This window comes from Rana temporaria, chromosome 9, assembly GCF_905171775.1.
Source record: "Rana temporaria chromosome 9, aRanTem1.1, whole genome shotgun sequence".
In the NCBI taxonomy this organism is placed as follows: Eukaryota; Metazoa; Chordata; class Amphibia; order Anura; family Ranidae; genus Rana; species Rana temporaria.
This window is the reverse complement of record NC_053497.1, coordinates 149,388,785-149,412,765: the sequence shown is the minus strand read 5'-3', so window position 1 is coordinate 149,412,765 and position 23,981 is coordinate 149,388,785. Positions and strand designations below refer to the sequence as shown.

At 48.0% G+C, this 23,981-nt stretch overlaps 1 protein-coding gene across 1 annotated transcript; it reads left to right on the top strand.

Annotated features, from left to right (window-relative positions):
* Positions 1 to 27: 27 nt before the first annotated feature.
* LOC120914231 (selenide, water dikinase 2-like) lies at positions 28 to 23,490 on the top strand. Its single transcript, XM_040324837.1, has 8 exons — positions 28 to 276; positions 10,505 to 10,608; positions 15,299 to 15,406; positions 19,482 to 19,636; positions 20,252 to 20,342; positions 20,429 to 20,528; positions 21,316 to 21,528; positions 22,854 to 23,490. The coding sequence occupies exons 2-8, from the start codon at positions 10,513 to 10,515 to the stop codon at positions 23,075 to 23,077; spliced, it is 987 nt and encodes a 328-aa protein (XP_040180771.1). The 5' UTR covers positions 28 to 276; positions 10,505 to 10,512; the 3' UTR covers positions 23,078 to 23,490.
* The last annotated feature ends 491 nt before the right edge of the window (positions 23,491 to 23,981 follow it).

The window sequence follows — 23,981 nt, the reverse complement described above, 5'->3', positions numbered from 1 at the left end:
GCGGTGGGCGTGTCAGCAGAGTTGGATTCCGACCTCGGAAGTGTCATCCACGAGCAGCTGTCATGGCGGCCGGTTCGCTGCAGCCTTCCATGGCTCCTTATTTCCCGGGCTACCGGCCCTTCGACCCGGAGTCTCTGGGACTGGGGGACGGTTTCCGGCTCACTTCCTTCTCAGACATGAAGGGGTGAGGCTGTAAAGTCCCGCAGGAGACGCTGCTCAGACTCCTGACGGGACTGGAGGAGGGAGAGCCGGAGGACATCGGGGTTCCCAGGCTAGGTGAGACCGCAGACTCTCTTCTCATGGCCGCCCTTTGCTTTCCTTCTAAAGTGCTTGGGCCCCCGAGGGCCACAGGAGCGTGCAGGCATTAAAGAGACCCTGTCCTCTTCTTCCCTCTCCGACTACTACTACTTTCCCTTCTTCCCTCTCCGACTACTACTACTCCCCCTTCTTCCCTCTCCGACTACTACTACTCCCCCTTCTTCCCTCTCCGACTACTACTACTTCCCCCTCTCCGACTACTACTACTCCCCCCCTCTCTGACTACTACTACTCCCCCCCTCTCCGACTACTACTACTCCCCCCCTCTCCGACTACTACTACTCCCCCCCTCTCCGACTACTACTACTCCCCCCCTCTCCGACTACTACTACTCCCCTCCCCCTCTCCGACTACTACTACTCCCCCCTCTCCGACTACTACTACTTCCCCCTCGCTCCGACTACTACTACTCCCCCCTCTCCGACTACTACTACTCCCCCCCTCTCCGACTACTACTACTTCCCCCCTCTCCGACTACTACTACTCCCCCCTCTCCGACTACTACTACTCCCCCCCTCTCCGACTACTACTACTCCCCCCTCTCTCCGACTACTACTACTCCCCCCTCTCCGACTACTACTACTCCCCCTCTCCGACTACTACTACTCCCCCCCCTCCGACTACTACTACTCCCCCCTCTCCGACTACTACTACTCCCCCCCCCCCTCCGACTACTACTACTCCTCCCCCCTCTCCGACTACTACTACTCCCCCCTCTCCGACTACTACTACTCCCCCCTCTCCGACTACTACTACTCCCCCCCCCCCGACTACTACTACTCCCCCCTCTCCGACTACTACTACTCCCCCCTCTCCGACTACTACTACTCCCCCCTCTCCGACTACTACTACTCCCCCCTCTCCGACTACTACTACTTCCCCCCCTCTCCGACTACTACTACTCCCCCCTCTCCGACTACTACTACTCCCCCCTCTCCGACTACTACTACTCCCCCCTCTCCGACTACTACTACTCCCCCCCTCTCCGACTACTACTCCCCCCCCTCTCCGACTACTACTACTACTCCCCCCCCTCTCCGACTACTACTACTACTCCCCCCCCCTCTCCGACTACTACTACTACTCCCCCCCCTCTCCGACTACTACTACTACTCCCCCCCTCTCCGACTACTACTACTACTCCCCCCCTCTCCGACTACTACTACTCCCCCCCCCTCCGACTACTACTACTCCCCCCCTCTCCGACTACTACTACTCCCCCCCCTCTCCGACTACTACTACTCCCCCCCCTCTCCGACTACTACTACTCCCCCCCCTCTCCGACTACTACTACTCCCCCCCCTCTCCGACTACTACTACTTCCCCCCCCTCTCCGACTACTACTACTCCCCCCCCCTCTCCGACTACTACTACTTCCCCCCCCCTCTCCGACTACTACTACTCCCCCCCCCTCTCCGACTACTACTACTCCCCCCCCCTCTCCGACTACTACTACTCCCCCCCCTCTCCGACTACTACTACTCTCCCCCCTCTCCGACTACTACTACTCCCCCCTCTCCGACTACTACTACTACTCCCCCCTCTCCGACTACTACTACTCCCCCCCCCTCTCCGACTACTACTCCCCCCCCTCTCCGACTACTACTACTCCCCCCTCTCCGACTACTACTACTCCCCCCCCCCTCTCCGACTACTACTACTCCCCCCCTCTCCGACTACTACTACTCCCCCCCCTCTCCGACTACTACTCCTCCCCCCTCTCCGACTACTACTACTCCCCCCTCTCCGACTACTACTACTCCCCCCCCTCTCCGACTACTACTACTCCCCCCTCTCCGACTACTACTACTCCCCCCCTCTCCGACTACTACTACTCCCCCCTCTCCGACTACTACTACTACCCCCCCTCTCCGACTACTACTACTCCCCCCCTCTTCGACTACTACTACTCCCCCCCCCTCCGACTACTACTACTCCCCCCCTCTCCGACTACTACTCCCCCCTCTCCGACTACTACTACTACTCCCCCCCCCCCCCTCTCCGACTACTACTACTACTCCCCCCTCTCCGACTACTACTACTACTCCCCCCTCTCCGACTACTACTACTACTCCCCCCTCTCCGACTACTACTACTCCCCCCTCTCCGACTACTACTACTCCCCCCTCTCCGACTACTACTACTCCCCCCTCTCCGACTACTACTACTCCCCCCCCTCCGACTACTACTACTCCCCCCCCTCTCCGACTACTACTTCCCCCCCCTCTCCGACTACTACTACTACCCCCCCCCCCTCTCCGACTACTACTACTACTCCCCCCCCCCCTCTCCGACTACTACTACTACTCCCCCCTCTCCGTCTACTACTACTCCCCCCTCTCCGACTACTACTACCCCCCCCCCCCTCCGACTACTACTACTCCCCCCCCTCTCCGACTACTACTCCCCCCCTCTCCGACTACTACTCCCCCCCCTCTCCGACTACTACTACTACTCCCCCCCCCTCTCCGACTACTACTACTACTCCCCCCCCCTCTCCGACTACTACTACTTCTCCCCCCCCCTCTCCGACTACTACTACTCCCCCCCCTCTCCGACTACTACTACTCCCCCCCCTCTCCGACTACTACTACTCCCCCTCTCCGACTACTACTACTCCCCCCTCTCCGACTACTACTCCCCCCCCTCTCCGACTACTACTACTCCCCCCCCCCCTCTCCGACTACTACTACTCCCCCCCTCTCCGACTACTACTACTCCCCCCCTCTCCGACTACTACTACCCCCCCCCCCTCTCCGACTACTACTACTCCCCCCCCTCTCCGACTACTACTACTCCCCCCCCCTCTCCGACTACTACTACTCCCCCCCCTCTCCGACTACTACTACTCCCCCCTCTCCGACTACTACTACTCTCCCCCCTCTCCGACTACTACTACTCCCCCCTCTCCGACTACTACTACTCCCCCCCTCTCCGACTACTACTCCCCCCCTCTCCGACTACTACTCCCCCCCCCCTCTCCGACTACTACTACTACTCCCCCCCCCTCTCCGACTACTACTACTACTCCCCCCCCCCTCTCCGACTACTACTACTCCCCCCCCTCTCCGACTACTACTACTCCCCCCCCCTCTCCGACTACTACTACTCCCCCCTCTCCGACTACTACTACTCCCCCCTCTCCGACTACTACTACTCCCCCCTCTCCGACTACTACTACTCCCCCCTCTCCGACTACTACTACTCCCCCCCCTCTCCGACTACTACTACTACTCCCCCCCCTCTCCGACTACTACTACTCCCCCCCCTCTCCGACTACTACTACTCCCCCCCCTCTCCGACTACTACTACTCCCCCCCCTCTCCGACTACTACTACTCCCCCCCCCCTCTCCGACTACTACTACTCCCCCCCCCTCTCCGACTACTACTACTCCCCCCCCTCTCCGACTACTACTACTCCCCCCTCTCCGACTACTACTACTCCCCCCTCTCCGACTACTACTACTCCCCCCTCTCCGACTACTACTACTCCCCCCCCTCTCCGACTACTACTACTCCCCCCCCTCTCCGACTACTACTACTCCCCCCTCTCCGACTACTACTACTCCCCCCCCCCTCTCCGACTACTACTCCCCCCCCCCCTCTCCGACTACTACTACTCCCCCCCCCTCTCCGACTACTACTACTCCCCCCCTCTCCGACTACTACTACTCCCCCCTCTCCGACTACTACTACTACTCCCCCCCCCCTCTCCGACTACTACTACTCCCCCCCCCCCCCTCTCCGACTACTACTACTCCCCCCCCCTCTCCGACTACTACTACTCCCCCCCCCTCTCCGACTACTACTACTCCCCCCTCTCCGACTACTACTACTCCCCCCTCTCCGACTACTCCTACTCCCCCCTCTCCGACTACTACTACTCCCCCCTCTCCGACTACTACTACTACTCCCCCCCCCTCTCCGACTACTACTACTCCCCCCTCTCCGACTACTACTACTCCCCCCCCCCTCTCCGACTACTACTACTCCCCCCCCTCTCCGACTACTACTACTCCCCCCCCTCTCCGACTACTACTACTCCCCCCCCTCTCCGACTACTACTACTTCCCCCTCTCCGACTACTACTACTCCCCCCTCTCCGACTACTACTACTCCCCCCTCTCCGACTACTACTACTCCCCCCTCTCCGACTACTACTACTCCCCCCTTCTCCGACTACTACTACTTCCCCCCCTCTCCGACTACTACTACTCCCCCCCCTCTCCGACTACTACTACTCCCCCCCCCCTCTCCGACTACTACTACTCCCCCCCTCTCCGACTACTACTACTCCCCCCTCTCCGACTACTACTACTCCCCCCTTCTCCGACTACTACTACTTCCCCCTTCTTCCCTCCCTGATCACTTCTTCTCTTTCCCTCCCCCCCAATATGGTTGCTCTGTTAGCTCCCATGTGGTATGGGTGTCTGGTGGTTAGGTAGGCAGTGAGGATGTGATACATTTTTTCACCAGCTGTCAAATACTCTCTGAAAAGCAGTCCAACTGCAAATCGTTCTTTAGAGACCAAAGTAGGTGTGAACAGCCCTAGTTCTGCAGATGGGTTCCTCAGCTCCCTGGTAATTGGGCGCTGTGTGGGTTATGTTGTGCAGATTGCAGACATCAGGGGCAGAGCTGTACTGGTGAAGGAGTATTTGGGAGGGGCAGAGCTGTGCTTGTGGAGTGGTCCTTGGCAGGGGGCAGAGCTGCGCTTGTGGAGTGGTCCTTGGCAGGGGGCAGAGCTGCGCTTGTGGAGTGGTCCTTGGCAGGGGGCAGAGCTGCGCTTGTGGAGTGGTCCTTGGCAGGGGGCAGAGCTGCGCTTGTGGAGTGGTCCTTGGCAGGGGGCAGAGCTGCGCTTGTGGGAGGGGTCCTTGGCAGGGGCAGAGCTGCGCTTGTGGAGGGGTCCTTGGCAGGGGCAGAGCTGTGCACGGGGGACCTTGTAGTGTTGTGGAATGTGCAGATTTCTTCTGATATCTATTTAGCACAGGGATCCTCTGCTTAGTACCCCATTGCACCTGGGTGTCAGGAACATGAGGGGGCAGAACTGTATTGTCTGGGATGGAGGGATCAGCGAGGAAGAAATGCACAGAGAGTGGCGAGGATAGTAGCGGGGAGCACTGCTCTGAGTGAAGGGGCTGCCATGCTGCATCCTGTCATCCTTATACTTCAGCCATCACTGTGGGGTCAGAGCTCCCTGGAGTTCAACAACAAGGGGACTGGTCCCCCAGTGTATGGAGACCAGGCTGAGGTACCACTCCTACAGAAAGACGCGTGTAGAAAAGAACATGGCTCCATTTGCTTCATTTATGGACGTTTTAATCTGTGCACAGGGCTTAAACTTTAAAACTGACAATATATTAGATGTATATTCCATACCACTATACAGTGCTTCCAGAAAGTATTCACAGCACTTAACCCTTTCCACATTTTGTTATGGTACAGTCTTATTCCACAATGGATTAAATTAATTTACTCAAAATTCTACAAACAATACACCATAATAACAACGTGAAAGAAGTTTAAAATCTTTGCAAATGTATTAAAAATAAAAAAATCCATAAGTATTCACAGCCTTTGCCATGATACTCAAAATCGAGCTCAAGTGCATTCTGTTTCCACTGATCACCCTTGAGATTTTTCTACAACTTGATTGGAATCCACCTGCCTGTGGTAAATTCAGTTGCTTGGTCATGATCTGGAAAGGCACACACCTGGCTATATAAGGTCCCACAGTTAACAGTGCATGTCGGAGCACAAACCAAGCCATGAAGTTCAAGGAATTGTCCATTGGCCTCCCAGACAGGATTTTATTGAGGCACAGATCTGGGGAAGGGTACATAAATGTTTCTGCAGCATTGAGCCTGGGTTCACACTGTAGCAATGCGGGAACCGGTGCCGGCATTGCATCTCTCCTGCAGGCAGTTCACACTGCCCTCTGCAAACCTCTGTGGGTGTCAATATAATGGTAGTGACACCCCCAGATTAGTTCACAGATCGCAGTGCGACCTGTGGATTCGTACAGGAATCGCATCACGTGGATGAGAATACCCATGCGATCCAATTCCAGTGCGGGAAATTAAAAAGTCCCTGCGCTTTTTTTTTTTTTTTTTTTTTTTAATGCGAGTTCAGCCATCCAACTGTAAGGCTGAACTCGCACTGCACAGACATTGCATGTCATCGGCAGTACTTTCCTGTAGAGCGGGGATATACAATTAGCGGACCTCCAGCTGTTGCAGAACTACAAGTCCCATGAGGCATAGCAAGACAGCCACAAGCATGACACCAAGAGGCAGAGGCATGATGGGACTTGTCGTTTTGCAACAGCTGGAGGTCCGCTAATTGCATATCACTACTGTAGAGAGAGGAGATCCTTTCAGAAGAACCACCATCTCTGCAGCACTACACCAGTCAGGCCTGTATGGTAGAGTGGCCACAGGGAAGGCACTCCTCAGTAAAGATCACAGGAGTCAGGACAGCCCTCCTGGAGTTTGCCAACAAGCACCTGAAGGACTCTCGGACCATGAGAAGAGAAATTCTCTGGTCTGATGAAACAAAGATTGTACTCTTTGGCCTGAATGGCAAGTGTCATGTCTGGAAGAGACCAGGTACCACTCATCATCTGGCCAATACCATCCCTACTGTGAAACATGGTGATGGCAGCATCATGCTGTGGGGATGTTTTTCAGCAGCGGGAACAGGGAGACTAGTCAGGATGAATGCAGCAATGTACAGAGATATCCTTGATGAAAACCTGCTCCAGAGCCCGCTGGACCTCAGACTGGGGTGAAGGTTCATCTTCCAACAGAACAGCAACCCTAAACACACAGCCAAGATAACAAAGGAGTGGCTACAGGACAACTGACTGAACATCTCTGGAGAGATCTGATAATAACTTTGCACTGACGCTCCTCATCCAACCTGATGGACTGAGAGGTCCTGCAAGAAAGAATGGGAGAAACTGCCCAAAAATAGGTGTGCCGAGCTTGTAGCATCATACTCAAAAAGACTCGAGGCTGTAATTGGTGCCAAAGGTGCTTCACCAATGTATTGATCAAAGGCTGTAAATACTTTGAACAAACTTGTCATTATGGGGTATTGGTGTACAATTTTCTTTAGATGCACTATGTACCGTATTTATCGGGGTATAGCGCGCACCCCTAAAGTTGCCCCGAATTCCTGTGGAAAAAAGTTTTTTTGTACTTAGTTTTGGTGTCTTGCGCGGCGTCCATCGGCGGCCTCGTCGGGTCCGTCTGCGGCTTCGGGTGTCCTCTTCGTCGGGTCCGGCATCCTTCTGCGGCGTCCTTGCGTCCTCCCCGCTCGTTTCCGGCGCTGAGTATGAATACTGCGCCGACATATACAGAGCGCAGTACACTCATGTATTGTCTGCTACTCTCGCGCTGACGTCCTGTACGTCCAGGACGTCAGCGCGGGAGGAGCCGAGACTGCCCGACAATGCACGAGTGTACTGTGCTCGGTAAATGTCGGCGCAGTATTCAAACTTGGCGCGGCAAAGCGGGTATCGGCGTATACCGCACACCCACGATTTTGCCCTGATTTTCAGGGCAAAAAAGTGCGCGGTATACGCCGATAAATACGGTAATATAAGGGCAGCCTGTGTTATCCTATGTATAGGCTTGATTTTGGTAAATACAGCGGGATGAAAATGATTTAATACTCAATACTGAAAAAACTAAATAAATAATAGTGGATTGTAGGAGATCAAGATAGATCAGTGATTGCCCAGTATATATAGGGGGTGAGGAGGTGGAAAGGGTGGACACTATTTCATTTTTGGGAGTGCATATTACAAGGGAGTTGTCATGGTCCCAAAATACTTTTTTTTGTAGTGAAAAAACTGATGCAGAGACTGAAGCAGGCTGGATTGCCCTTAAGGCTTCTGGACAATTTCTATCGGTGTACCATTGAGAGTATTCTTCTCCACTGCCCTGTAGTGTGGTGTGCCAGCTGCAGGGCAGAGGATAAGAAGTGCCTGTCTTGTGTGGTGAAAACGGCACAGCGGATCATAGGAACAGAGCTACCGAATTTGGACACAGCATATGGCAGCTGATAAAAAAAATAAAAAAAGCGGGCAAAAGCGATTAGTATTGATCCATCCCACCCAGGTTACAGGGTGTTTAGATATAGATATAGGACACTTAAAACGCACACTAATCGCTTAAAGGGGTTGTAAAGTTTATAATGACAAACCTGTCATACTTGCCTCCACCGTGCAGTTTGTTTTGCACAGAGTGGCCCGACCCGCCTTTTCTGGGGTCCCACGGCAGCTCTCTCGACTCCTCCCCGCAATAGCTGACCCCCTCTGGGAAGCTCTCTCCTGAGGGGGTTAGCTTGCGGGTGCGCTCCTGTGTCATTTCATCTTAATGCATTAAGGTGAAAAGATACAAAGCTTTACAACCCCTTTTAAAGCCTATTTTTTCCCCCTAGGGCTGTATTGTCCATAATCCCAATCTTATGTGGAAGTAGTAAAAAAAAAAAAAGTTTATTTTTAAAATAACATTTTATATTTTGATATATTTAAATAATGTGTGCATGTGGTATGAGTATGTATGTGTGGTTTTAATGAGAAGTGTCTTATTGCTGCTGTAAAGTGTACCCAGATTTGTGTTGTTGTTTGTATACAATAAAGTATATCTATCTAAATGTAGATTGTACAAGGATGTGACAATTAGATTGTAGTGTGTACAACTACCCTAACGGAGGGGGTGGGGGGAGGATTGGCTTTGTCTTTTTTTGTTGTTGACCTGTACAACTCTTGTGTAACTGTCCATTGCTGCCTGTGGTGTAATATAGGGTGGTGCTCATAAGGGGAAGTGTGTATGCTGCAGTATACTTCTGCTTCCACCCTTGCTGCTTCCCAAACTGAATACTGAAAGTATTAAAGGGGTTGTAAAGGTTTGTTTTCTATTTTTTAAATGGGTTCATTTTAAACTAGTGCATTGTTGGTTCACTTACCTTTTCCTTCCATTTCCCTTCTAAATTGTTTTTTTTTCTTTGTCTGAATTTCTCACTTCCGGTTTCTCCCCAGTAAGGTTGCCCCCATCATCCGAGCCATTCTGGCTGGGGGTTAGTCAGTGTGCTTGCCTCCTCCCTTGGGACTTCATCCCTGCGGGGAGAAGCTGTGAACACAAGCGAGGGGGCGAGCACGCTGACTAACCCCCAACCAGAACGGCTCGGATGATGGGGGCAAGCTTACTGAGGGGAAACAGGAAGTGAGAAATTCATACAAAGGGGGGGAGGGAAACATTTTAGAAGGAAAAGGTAGGTGAACTGACAATGCACTAGCTTAAAGGAACCCAATTAGAAAATACACCATTACAGCCCTTTTTTAAAGACATTTGATAAGCATGAAATTCTCCCAACTAACATTTACAGAAGGAGCTGAATGGTGGACTGCGGCTGAGTCTGGACCAAGCCAATGTCCTGTCTGGACCACCACCGCTGTCATTATAAAAGAGCCAACAGAGGGAGGCAGGAAAGCTATGGATGGAGGGTTGGGGCTGCTGAGTTATCAAGTAGGTGATTGGTTGCTGGCAACCAATCAGTAGTTTGCAGCTCCTGCCCTCTCTCCTGTCTGTGTAAGGTAGGACAGGAAGGGGGGGCTTAGGACAGTAATGTGGGGGGTGAGTGGAGCTGAATACAGTAATGTGAATGAGAGGACTGAGAACAAGACTGTGGTGGGCATTAATGGCACCCCCGCACATGCTAAAGGGCAGCACATTCCTCTGCTGGTTGGGAACGCATTCAATTTTGTGTATTTTTCCAGCCACAGAGATGTGAACCTAAAAAGAACTAAAATCAAAAAAAAGTGCAACGCTAAATAAAGTGCTTTCAGTGCGTGATACATAAAGTGCAACATGTGTTTAGTGCTGGCAGCTTTAATTAGATTAACGTAGCCGCTCACAGGATTTCACCTAAAAGGAGGAGGGCCGTGATGGGAAGGATCGGAGTCGTCGCACAAACATGCGATTCGGACCTCTGATCTGTAATATAAAACAAGTAAACACAGGGATGCTGAAAGACTTCATGGCAATGGGGCCCATAAACTTGGTGCAGGACCAGCACAGACATCCCACCATTGGAACCTCAAGAGTTCTAGGCAAATGTCCGCTAGTTTAAGGTGTAAAGTTTCTCTGTTACTAATGGCTTTCTCTGCTCCTTCTCCAGGAATCGGGATGGACTCGTGTGTTATACCTCTTAGACATCGGGGGCTGTCCCTGGTTCAGACCACAGATTTCTTTTATCCGTCGGTGGAAGACCCCTACATGCAGGTGACTAGAAAGAAAATCATTGTGTAATGTAATCTTCTTAATGGCTCCCTTGTGACCGGTGTGTGTGTGTGTGTGTGTATAAGGATATTCCGTACATAACTGCTGAGTCACCATGACAGTTCTTGTGTCTGCCTGAGGAGAGGGGGGGAGGGGCGGAGGGGTGATAAATATGCGTCTGGTGCACATTCTGCTGGTCATTTTGCAATAATCCAGTAAGAATAGAACTGCCAATGTGAACTTTCTTTGTTGAATCTGCTGTGTCTTCTGTAAATGGGTAACTACCCTACGTATCAGTAGAAGGGTGAGGTTTTTTACTGCTGGTAAAGAGCTATACTATTTTCTGTAATGTAGAACCCCTAACAACCGGAACATTTTGAAAAGGTGGAAAGATCTTTACACTTTCCCATTGGTGGGGGCACCTTTAAAGCGGAGGTCCCGCAAAAAAAAATACAAATACTTCAGCTGCTGACTTTTAATAAATGAACACTTACCTGTCCAGGGTGCCTGCGATGTTGGCAGCAGAAGACGAGCAATCGCGCGTCTCTCTGCTGCCCCCACCGCCATCCTCTGTGAGGGAATCGGGTAGTGAAGCCTTCACTTCCCGGTTCCCTACTGCGCATGCTGAGTAGCGTGGTGCTTTCCCAGTGGTCCCCGCTGTAGCCTGGGACCAGTGTGTATCCCAGAAGGCAGCACGGGGGGGTACGGGAAGTGGAGTGACTCTCGTGGGAGTTTCTCCCTGGAAGTGGGTGCAAATACCTGTATTATGCGGGTATCTGCACCCCCCTCCCCCCCCTGAAAGGTGCCAAATGTGACACCGGAGGGGGGAGGGTTCAGAAAAGCGGAAGTTGGATTTTTGGGTGGAACTCCGCTTTAATGCATTGTGTATAGAAAGTATAACGGGGCAGAGTCTGATTTTGTTTAGGATATAGCTTGCTCTACACAGCCCAGCTCAGTCACCGTGCAGAAGGATCTAGGTGTGTAGTATGCCTTGGCTCCTGTAGTTTATTTAGACAGGTCAAGCATGTTTGAGGTACCTTTTTTTTAAATTTGTTCTTTCTTCTGCTTCACCATGAAAACTGGGCATGGACAACTCAATAGCAATGCTCAAATACAATAAAACAGAGCGACCCTTATACAGCAATTCATAAAAATCATCAACCAGCGCAATATACAGTGCATCAATGCAAAATATCGACATAAACATTGTTTTACCGCTTCAGCCCCAGAGGATTTGGCTGCCCAATGACCGGGCCATTTTTTGCGATTCGGCACTGCGTCGCTTTAACTGACAATTGCACGGATGTTGCACCCAAAAAATTTCGTTTTTTTTTTTCCCACAAATAGTTTTCTTTTGGTGGTATTTTGATCACCTCTGCGGTTTTTATTTTGCTCTATAAACAAAAAAGTTAACATTTTGGAAAAAGAAAAGCAATATTTTTTTTTGCTATAATAAATATCCCCAGGAAAATGTTTTTCTTAGTTTAGGCCAATATGTATTCTTCTACATATTTTTTGGATAAAAAAAATAAATCGCAATAAGCGTATATCGATTGGTTTGCGCAATAGTTATAGCGTCTACAAAATAGGGGATAGATTTGTGTGTGTGTGTGTGTGTGTGTGTATGTATATATGTATGTGTATATATATATATATATATATATATATATATATATATATATATATATATATATATATATATATATATATATATATATATATATATATATATATATATATATATATATATATATATATATATATATATATATATATATATATATATATATATATATATAGTGTGTATAATGTATGTATGTTTTATAGAAATTCACTGATTGCCTTTACACTGGCAGGGAATGGGTTAACCACTAGGGGGCAAGGAAGGGGTTAAGTGTGTCCTAGGGAGTGATTCTAACTGCGGAGGGATGGGCTATGAGTGACACGACAGTGATTTCTGCTCCCGATGACATGGAGCAGTAGATCACTGTCCTGTCACTAGATAGAACAGGGAAATGCCTTGTTTAGGCATCTCTCTGTTCTGCAGCTCCGTGACACGATCGTGGGACACCGAAGGACATCTAGCTCGCGGGCATGGAGCTTGTGCCCGCAGGGTGGCAAACTCAAACCAACTTAAAGGTATGTTGCTTTGCGCAGCCGTTCTGCTGACGTACATCTACAGGAGGCGGTCGGCAAGCGGTTAAAGTGTATTGCCTCCCTTTTATATTTAGGGTTTGTTTGCATTTGCGACAGCCCTTATTGCCCCTCTAAAAAGCAGTCTGTGATAAAGCACTTTTCAGAGGGTAGCTGGGAGGCAATATGTTGCCTCCCAGGGCCCATTTTAACCCTTAAAAGCCTGCACCACAAATGAGTGCCTTGCAGAGTGGTGGCGGCATGGCTTCATTACCTTGAATGGGTCACGTTAGGCGGCGGTTCTGCCTGTTGAAAGCAACAGGGGGTATCATTTTTACTATGTTTGCTGCAGGCGTATAACCCTCTCTTGCCACTGTGTTGGGTTAAGGGGGCTGTAAAACCATCCCACCCCGGCCACAAGTGTGAACAAAGCCCTAAATGTGCTCAAAATACAGATGATCACTATGGCCTCATTGGTGCAGCATTCTTTGATGAAATGGGCACTAACATGACCAGATTTATGGAGTTTTTTTATGTACCAGTCTGGATTAGTAGTGGTCCAACTTCTTGGAATGGCCGCCTCTGACTTCACCAAAGGGCAGCACATAAAATCCAGTGAATTTTCATTATTTGAGATAGTCGGAGGCTGTGGACAGGAGACAGGGACTGGAGATATGTTAGAAATCACTACTATAACAGGGCAGTAGGGTAACACAGATTAGTGTCTTCAGGAGCTCCGAGGACAACACAAACAGTGATAAAGGGCCACAGGTTGGGCACTAGCGGTCCAGATTGTCTGCCCATGAGCATCCATCCACTGTGCTGTGCCTGGGAATGTTCACTTAAGATTGCAGGCATCGTGGTGCTAAGAAAGTGATGAGCTTGTTCATACTAGATTCAGAAGCCACGTGTGAGAGCCAACCAGGAGGCTGTAATCTGTACGGACCAATCATCTACAGCCAAGTATACAAGGGGTGTATATGAATCGTAGATGATTGATCCGTACAGATGACACCCTCCTGGTGGGTTCTCGCATGTGGCTTCCGGGTATAGTACAGTCATGCCTGAGCTCATCACTGGTGTTAAACAAAATTCTACTTTTTTAAAGTGACACTTCATGCAAATGGATAAAGATGCCATTGAAATGCATGAACAAATACGGTTTTACCTGCCTTTTACCTTTTATTCCTGTATAACTAATCTTGTGGTTTTTATAGCCTTTTTTTCACACAGATGACACACGTAAATCCTGACTGACTAAATCCTGACTGACTGACTATATACTAGTATCGGTATCGGGACCGATTCCGAGTTTTTTCGGCGGTACTCAGACGCCGATACCCCGCCCCGATACACAAATAGAATACTTGCCGTCCCCCCCGCCGACCGCCGCAACCGAAGCCGCAATCCGCCGCCGCGATTCGCCGCCGTTACGCCGCATCCCCGCTACCGCCGACTGTGTAATACGGGCGGGAACATTACAGCTTTGAATCGCTGTAATGATTTGCGCATAGACACTCCCCCTTGCTCGGGTGAACTGTCCAATCCCGAGCAAGGGGGAGTGTCTATACGCAGCGCGGGGCCAATCATTACAGCGATTCAAAGCTGTAACGTTCCCGCCTGTATTACACAGTCGGCGGCAGCGGGGATGCAGGTAAGTGGAACATGGCTGCATGGGGGGGAGACGCTGGCTGGCTGGGGGGAGACGCTGGCTGGCTGGGGGGAGACGCTGGCTGGCTGGGGGGAGACGCTGGCTGGCTGGGGGGAGACGCTGGCTGGCTGGGGGGGAGACGCTGGCTGGCTGGGGGGAGACGCTGGCGGGCGGGGGGGAGACGCTGGCTGGCTGGGGGGAGACGCTGGCTGGCTGGGGGGAGACGCTGGCTGGCTGGGGGGAGACGCTGGCTGGCTGGGGGGAGACGCTGGCTGGCTGGGGGGAGACGCTGGCTGGCTGGGAGACATGAAAGGATGGGGGGGAGACATGAATGGATGGGGGGGAGACATGAATGGATGGGGGGGAGACATGAATGGATGGGGGGGAGACATGAATGGATGGGGGGGGAGACATGAATGGATGGGGGGGAGACATGGCTGGATGGGGGGGAGACATGGCTGGATGGGGGGGAGACATGGCTGGATGGGGGGGAGACATGGCTGCATCTGTGGGGGGAAATGGCTGCAATATGTGGGGGGGACATGGCTGCATTTGGGGACACATTTAAAAAAAGTATCGGTACTTGTACTCAGTCCTAAAAAAGTGGTATCGGGACAACCCTAACCTCCAGCCCCCTTATTGGTTAGTGAATTGTCATCCTCTTCTCTGTCCAATCAGCACGAAGCTGGCCCAGAAAGCAGAAATGCTAAGCCAATTAGCAGAATGAATGTCCTGACTAGCAGAGGGCTGTGTGCCATAATATTAGAGGGCTGAAATAAATCCTTTTGGCTGGTAACAGAAAATATAAATTTCAGCCATATATTTACCTGTTTGCCTGGAGATGAACTTTAAAATAACAATATTGAATCCGATGAATAATGACATGAATACTGTTTCTCCCGTTCTCAGGGACGCATTGCGTGTGCGAATGTGCTGAGTGACCTGTATGCCATGGGAATCACAGAGTGTGACAACATGCTGATGTTACTTAGTGTCAGTCAGAAGATGACAGAGGAGGTAAGTGACATCTTTTTAAACTGAGGGTTGATGTAGTTTAGACTCTTATCAATTGATGAGAGACGAGCCCGACCTACAGGATACCAAGGTTTAGAAGTAAGTCTTTATCGGCCAATACTCATCTCATATATGTACAGTAGTGATCTATTTGTATGGAAAAATTGTCAGCGCAAGATTTAGCAGAGTATAGAACACAATGGCCCATGAATACAAAATGGATAATTCTTGGTAAGGTGATGATATGATAGTAAATTAATTAATAAATTAATAATGGTAGTCCTTATTTCAGAAAAAAGTCAATATAGTCCAAGGCACTTAGCGGCAGCAATCCCAAAGCAGAAGCACGCTCTGAAAAATGTATACAAAGAAGAACAAAGGATGCGCCAATCTAAGTGCAGTATAAAGAGAACTTTTAATAAAATTGAGTAAACAGACAGCCAAATGGCTACTCACAAATTGTATCAAATATCGGGCATATCTATGGCTTGGGTCCGTTGTCACTGCGGTGTCAGATAGATCCTGGTCCCCAGCAAGGTCTTCAGTAAGCGGGGGAGCTGGTGGTAAAGCGTTCTGATACCTGAGCAACCATGAGGAAGTGCAGAAAGCCGTACGGGACTGCGTGCGTCTCAGGGTGGACCGCAAACAGGATCGTCGCACCGGAAGTGGTGTACGGGAATGGACCAATCGGATTACGCGTTTCACAGCCTCCGCTGTTTTCTCAGATCCACCCTAAGACGCACGCCGTCCCGTACGGCTTCCTGCACTTCCTCATGGTTGCTCAGGTATCAGAACGCTTTACCACCAGCTCCCCCGCTTACTGAAGACCTTGCTGGGGACCAGGATCTGACACTGCAGATAGTGACCACATGTGCACGTATTTAATATAGATTCGTAATTTAGTTTGAGTATAACTTGGATTGCTTCTCCGGAAGATGAAATTGTATTTGCCTTTCCCCTTACCCTTTGCTTTGAATTTAAAATCTAACCTGTGTGCACAATTATTAGGCAAGTGGGTATTTTGACTAAATCCATACATTGTATGCATATTGTCTCCAAGCTATAAACTTGAATGATTATTTGATTTAGGCATATCAGGAGAGCTTCTTTTCCTCGGACAAAATCGGCCAAAAAAGAGATTTAGCCGACTCTGAAAAGTCACATTTTAAAGTGTTTGAGGGATGCAGCACTCCTGAAATTGCTAAGATATTGGGGCGTGATCATAGAACCAATGTTTTGTTGCAAATAGTCAACAGAGTCGCAAGAAAAAGCGAATTAAATGCCAAAGATTTGAGAAGAATCAAACGTGAAGCAACCAGGAACCCATTATCCTCCGGGGCTGTCATATTCCAGAACTGCAACCTACCTGGAGTGCCAGAAGTAAAGGTATACAGTGCTCAGGAACATGGCCAAGGTAAGGAAGGCTGAAAACACGACCACCACTGAACAAGACACAAGTTGAAACGTCAAGACTGGGCCAAGAAATATCTGAAGACGGATTTTTCAAAGGTTTTATTGACTAATGAGATGAAGACAACTCTTGACCGACCAGATGGATGGGCCTGTGGCCGGATCAGTAATGGGCACAGAGCTCCATTTCAACTCCAGCAATAACAGCAAGGTGGAGGTGGGTATGAGTTGGTATTATTAAAGATGAGCGAGTTGGGCTTTTTGTTTTGAAAATTTACTATAAAAATCAACTCTCAAGCCTACTGCCAGTTTTAAGAAGACACTTTCTTCAAGCAGTGGTACAGTAAACGTCAGCATCTTTCAAGAAGACTGAGATTTCTGCAGGACAATTCTCCATTGCATGCATTGAAGTACTGCGTGGCTAGCCAGCAAAGGCCTTAAAGATGAAAGAATAACATGGCCCCCTTCCTCATCTCACCTAAACCCTGTTGGGAACTTGTGGGCTCTTCTTAAATGGGATATTTATGGTGAAGGAAAACGGTACACCTCTCTGAACAGTGTCTGGGAAGCTGTGGTTGCTGCTGCACAAAAAGTCGATTGTCAACAGATCAAGAAACTTACAGACTCCATGAATGGAAGGCTTATGACTGTTATTGAAAAGAAGGGTGACTATATTGGTCACTTTTTTTTTTTTTTTTTTTTTTTTTGTAATGTTTGTAAATTTAGAGTTGTTTGTTCTCACTTTTAACAGATGAAAATAAACAAGTGAGATGGGAAAATTTTCATTTTTCTTTTAGTTGCATAATAATTCTGCACACTAATAGTTACCCAATAATTGTTGTGCACACATAGATATTCTCCTAAGAAAGCCAAAACCTCACTTTTACTTTAAGTATTTGGTCAAGTTTGGGGTTTATTAACGTTAGGGATTGACTGAGAGCGCTGTAGTTGTTAAATAATGAAATTAATCCTCAAATGCAACTCGCCTAGTAATTGTGCACACGGTGTATAACAAAGTCCAGAAAAGGCACCTTTGCCCTCCCTCAACCAAGGAGCATTCTGTATATTATCCCTGACTCGAGCTTCAGTTCAAAGGTCTGACTCGGTACCTACACTTTTTTTTTTTAAACAAACATGTTTTATTGTTATCACGTCGGAAAATTTACAGCATATCCATTGAGTACAGAGCATAGCAGTGTAATACACATACGTAGAAATGGGTAAGAATACTGCAAACACTTCAACATGCAGTACTAGTACACATCTGCAAAGTGTGAGGGGCATAGGCATTCACCTCCCTCTGCTGTCTCGTATTACTAATGTCACCAAGCCATATGCGTGACTGTCTACTTAAGCGGACGTCCAAGGGGCCCAGACTTTCTCATATTTCCATTGGCAGCCTCGGTTTGTGTATGTAATCCTATACATGGGAAGGGCAGCGTTAATCAGTGCCTTCCAGGAGGAGACGGGCGGGCTCAATCCATTTAAGGAGTATCCTTCTTTTTTTTTTTTTTTTTTCATGTAGAATAGCAGGTAAGAGATTAACAATTTGGAGTGATGGGACCTCTGCTCGTTCCCATGCACCCCCAGCAAGGCCAACTCAGGCTTCAGTGGAAGAGAGAGTTGTAATTTTTGGAGGTAATGACTGTGAATACCTTCGTCCAAAAGGCCGAAATCACAGGACACTCTCAAAACATATGCAGGAACGTGCCAACTTGCACCATACATCTGGGGCACTCAGGGTTCCTATCAGGGAAAATTTGGTGCAGCCTCTGGGGCGTAAAGTAAACCCTGTGCAGAAACTTAACCTGAGTGAGCTTGTCCCTGGAGGAAATGACCAGTTTGGGGCCATAGTCAAGAGTCGTCCTATCCAGCGAAGGTATGTCTCTGTGCCATGCCTCCCACCATCTATCTAGCTTGGGGGCTTCAGTGCCCAGGAGTGCTCCGTAAAGTGTGGAAAGAGGTTTGAGCAGGTCACCGGCTACCAAGAGTTCTTCAATGGGATCAGCCTGGAGGAGAGGCAAACTCTGGAATTGAGCCCTGATGGCATGGCGCAATTGCATATATTTGAATTGCATCCAGTGTGGTAGGTCATATGTAGCCTTCAGGTCTGCAAGGGGTAGCAGGGTACACCGGGGCATAACTTGGCCCAGGGTAATAATGCCATACCTGGCCCACCCCTTGGGATCTGGAATAGTACGTAAATGTGGCAGGCTGGGGTTCCCCCACAGAGGGTGCGCGGTACCTACACTTCTAAAAGCAATTTACAACCCCCTTAATCATCTCCTAGTGTGCCCCCACATACCTAAAGTTGCAAGGAATTTAATGTATGCTGCAGGCAGGCTAGTCTACACTTAGAAGGTATTTCTGTAAACATTGGGATACCGGAGTTGCATGCTTTGTAGACGTGTACAGATTCCACACGTGTCCTAATAGAGATCCTGTAACCAACTTAACCATTGCAGGCAACAGCACAGAAAAATCAAGTATTTTTATTGCCACACTGAGAGGTACTAGTGCTGAAATAGAAGCCTGATTTTTCCATTGTTATGAGTAGTAAATGCTGAAGTGTAATATGTTATGTCATAATATCCTTTTTCGTCTTGAAATACACTCTCCCTTTACTGAATTGTAGATATAAGTAGCATGCGTTGTTTGTTCCTCCCAGGAGAGAGAGAAGGTCACACCCCTCATGATTAAAGGCTTTAAAGATGCGGCTGAAGAAGGAGGTACGTCAGTAACTGGCGGCCAGACCGTGGTTAATCCCTGGATAATCATTGGTGGAGTGGCTACAGTGGTTTGCCAGTCGAACGAATTCATCATGTAAGCTCCATTTTTCTTTAACGTGTTCTATTCACATTTAACGTTATCTTACTTTTAATGAATAGTGTTACATTTATTCCATAAAAGGATTAGTCTGTCCATGATTGATATTTCAGGTATAGGTTAATGTTGGTGGGTTCAACGATCCATTAGTAGGTTATGTTCTGGGACTTCCCTGCCTTTACTTTGGAGTAACTGTGATTACACTTACCATTGAAGTGCCACAGTCACACGGGGAGGAGGATTCTGCGAAATATCAGGAGGAGGTCATGTGGTTCTGTTGGTTAGAGACTTGTGTGTCCTGAGGCATCTTTCTGCTCTGCGAGATGTCTTTTCTTTTTTTTTTTAAGCCTGGCTTATGGATGAGCAGAGAACTTTGTTGGTAGCCCATTGCATGGTAAATACTAGTTGTAGGCTGGTGGATAGCCCTACCTTCACACTACCCCAGAAATAGTATGGCCTATAATGTTGGTTTTTCTGTCAGATTACACTGGGTTGTTAATTTGTCAATCTGGATACAGATTGTACTTGGCAGAGTTTGTTTTGCCCAGATGCAAGTGGTCTATAGAATAGTAGTCATGATGACCTTAGACAATGTAACTTGTTGTTTCCCAGGCCACACAACGCAGTTCCTGGGGATGTCCTCGTGCTGACGAAACCTCTAGGCACACAGGTGGCTGTGAATGCACATCAGTGGTTGGATAATGTAAGTGGTAATAGAAAGATATAGTAACAGACCAATTCTGGAATGATCTATAGTTACTTTCATTCTTTTTATTTTTCTGTCATTAGCCTGAGCGCTGGAATAAGATCCGCCTAGTGGTGACCAGAGAAGATGTTGAGCTGGGATATCAGGAAGCCATGTTTAATATGGCTACCCTTAACCGTACAGGTATGTACCTCTGTAACCTTCTTTTACACTTGGTAAGATTCATGGGAGGACCAAAGCTGAGCTTTGTCTGTGAGACCCTCCCAAGATCAGTTTACTTAGTCTAGCTACATATAGAGATCTGCAATAGTTAAAGCAGAACTTCACCCAAAAGGGAAAGTTATACTTCAAGTCTGTCCCCTCCCTCGCCTAGGCAATCTGAACAAACGTTCAACCTCTCTCGTCACCCACATCACTGGTCCGAGAACGCTGCGAGACGGTTCACAAAGTGTAACCCAATCACAGCTGATCGTTTATAAACAAATGCCCGTTATCGGCCCTTTTTCTTTTCTCAGCTATCAGTGTCTGAGGAAAGGAAAGGCAATAACTGGCTTTCCAGTTACAGGGGACATTTACCCTCATTATCAGCGCAGCCTCATTGGCACACATCCATGAAGAAAAATGACTTATTTGCAAAATTGTATGACCGAAACAAAGAAAATTGTGTGTTTTGGGGTTTTTTTTTCTCTCAACTTTTGGTCTCCCAAAAAATAATTTCATATGGGTACAGTGCAGCATGACTGCACAAGTGTCGTCATTTTAAAGTGTGACAGCGCTAAAAGCTAGAAATTGGCCTGGGCAGGAGGGGGGAGTGCCTGGTATTGAAGTGGTTAATACTTAACCCCTCTTTGGATGATAAAGGAATGTATAGATGAATACCAAGAATCCCACAATCGCCGTCGGCCACAGCAAATGATCTGAATTCAGCATGAAGAATTTATCCTAATTCTTTGTCCATCTTGTCTTTCAGCGGCAGCTTTGATGCACATGTTTAATGCCCATGCTGCCACCGATATCACTGGATTTGGGATCTTGGGCCATGCGCAGAACCTAGCACAAGAACAGCACAGCGAGGTCAGCTTTGTTATCCACAATTTGCCCATTATAGCCAAAATGACTGCCATCACAAAAGCCTGTGGAAACCGATTTAGTTTACTTCAAGGAACATCGGCAGAGACATCTGGTGAGTGAACGTTTCCAAAGATTGATTTCAGAAATGTAAAACTGTGGCCTTGTATAAAGGGGGTGGACCCAACCACTGGAGTCTCTGGGAGATGAACCACAAGGAAGAAAACAGTGCAGTGGCTCTGCCTTATTACTTATCAGCCACACAGGAAATATATATATTTTTTATTAGGTTGGCCAACTGATGGACCTTTATTTTGATAAGGAGCAGGAAAACAATCATTTGAATAGTAAATTCACATACTGCATGCTGGTAGAAGGATCATGGGAGTTTGTTTGCCAGGGCACCCCTATATGGGTGCAGTCAGCCAGCCCATGAGCTGTGATGGCACTGCAGGAAATTGAATGATCTCTGTAAAGAACCCATACTAGTTAAACATTATTTCTGCTCTATGCAGAGTTGGTGAGAGGTTGCTTTGCTATGGAGATGAGTTTTACTAGGCCATACAGCCCCAGGCTTAAGGTGACTGGTTGTTAGTCAAAGGTAGGTTACAGTGTACATAATGTTGTCTGTATCAGAGACTACAGCTCCTTAGTCAAGTGTAAAAGGATTTTTGTACTTTGCAAGACATTCTTTTTCTCCATGGGGTTAAAGTGTAGTAACTAAAGGAAAAACTTTATTCATTTTGGATAGGGTTGAGAAAGATTAGAACACCAATTTTTTTTTTTTGCTAGCTGTGTTCCAGTAAAGGAGATTCCGATCTCTATTTGTCCTGTTTACTATTATCATCAAAGGTGAAAGTAAAAGAAAATTCTAAACCGAGTTGACACCAGAACAGTAATAGAGGGGAAATCTTCCAATTGGGACAATAGTTCTGGTGGGATTTCCTCTCACTTCCTGTTTTGGCCATGGAACAGGAAGTGAAAGGAAACCTCCCAAATGGGACACAGGTGGTAAAACCTTATTCTATCCAAAATGGGAGAACAAGTTGGACATTAGAAAACAAAGCTGGCAGTCGGCCCCTCTGTAAGGCTGTTTAGGATCAGCTGTTCTGAAAAAGGGAAAGCAATTGGCTCTCTGGCACTATTGTAATCCATTGAAGCTTGACTTTAAGGGGGGGGGGGGGGGGGAGAGATCTTTAATAAAGTATACTATAAAGGAAATGGGATTGCTACTCTGAGAAGATCTGCATTCAACTAAGACACTGGCATACAACTGGAGCAAAGGGGGTACATCTGCATGACAGCTTTGTTTGCTAGTGTCCATTCTCCTGTAGGCAGCAGTATAACCCCCTTGTCTCAAAATAAACCCTGTGTCCCCCCGTTAACAATAAAGAAAACCAATTTATGCATGTATTTCAATTTGAAATGTTTGTCTTATAGGTGGCTTGCTCATTTGCCTTCCCCGAGAGCAGGCTGCTCGCTTCTGTGCAGAGATCAAATCACCCAAGTATGGAGAGGGTCACCAAGCATGGATCATTGGCATAGTGGAAAAAGGAAACCGGTCAGCCCGGATTATTGACAAACCACGAATCATTGAGGTGATCCCGAGAGGGGCTGGGAGTAGTGATAGCAGCACTGCACAGAGCCTTGATGGACAATGTTAAATAAGCATAGTGCCTGTGATTGCTATAAAACTATAGCTGGACATTTTAATTGCGGTGTTGATGGGAGCGAAATATAAACCTGGATCAGAAACTTGATTTTTTTTTTTTTCTCTTCATAATGGAAACATTTTCAAAAGCCCAAAGACTATCTTTCTATTTTTTTCCCCCTAACCTTCACTCCTCAGCCCAGGCCTGAGCAGCTGGGTTTGTGCGATTGTGAAGAATGGACACCAAAGCCCCGAGGACCCCTCATCTATTCATGATGCCTTTTTCTGTTAAAACCCATGAAGGGCTAGAAAAGGCTGAGAAACCCAGAAGAGGGGAAGACGGCTAAAAACTTTGGCTTGGGCCTTTACAATGTTATCAATAAACTTCATGTCAAACCAAATAAACCTCTTGTTCTTGATTCGTAAGTTGGCTGTACTCCCATTTTTTTATTTACAGAAACAGTTGTGTTTTCAGCTATTGTAACATTGCTTGAAGGTCATTTGAGACATTCCCAGTATTGCATATCTGCATCTTTTTAAAGTTGTAGTAAATTCCTGAAAGTGTTTATCTACAAGTACACTTATTCATTTACCAACAGGTAAGTTTTATTATATCTCAAAGGTGCACCATTTAGGAGATATTCCAGTCAGCAGCCACTGCATGCGCTCTGAAGACATGGCATACCCATGCTGTTCCTTCAGAGCTGTGTGCTATGACTGAGAATCCCACGCTCATGGGAGTGACGTTATTGCGGTTTGACCACTCAAGTGGCTGACCCAGCAGGAAGCCTCTGCCGTGGTGACAGTATGCTGCTGGGAGGCTTTATTTTATGGTACGTTTTTCATGATGCGCTCGTAGGCGATGTATACAAGCACACTATGGCCTTACCTTGCAGGGAGAATTTTTTTTACCGCTT

Excerpts from the sequence above, each read along its gene's own strand:
- LOC120914231 (XM_040324837.1), top strand. The coding sequence starts at position 10,513 with ATGGACTCGTGTGTTATACCTCTTAGACATCGGGGGCTGTCCCTGGTT. Across the intron at positions 15,407-19,481 it reads GTCAGAAGATGACAGAGGAG|GAGAGAGAGAAGGTCACACC; the intron begins GTAAGTGACATC and ends TGTTCCTCCCAG. Across the intron at positions 19,637-20,251 it reads CAGTCGAACGAATTCATCAT|GCCACACAACGCAGTTCCTG; the intron begins GTAAGCTCCATT and ends GTTGTTTCCCAG.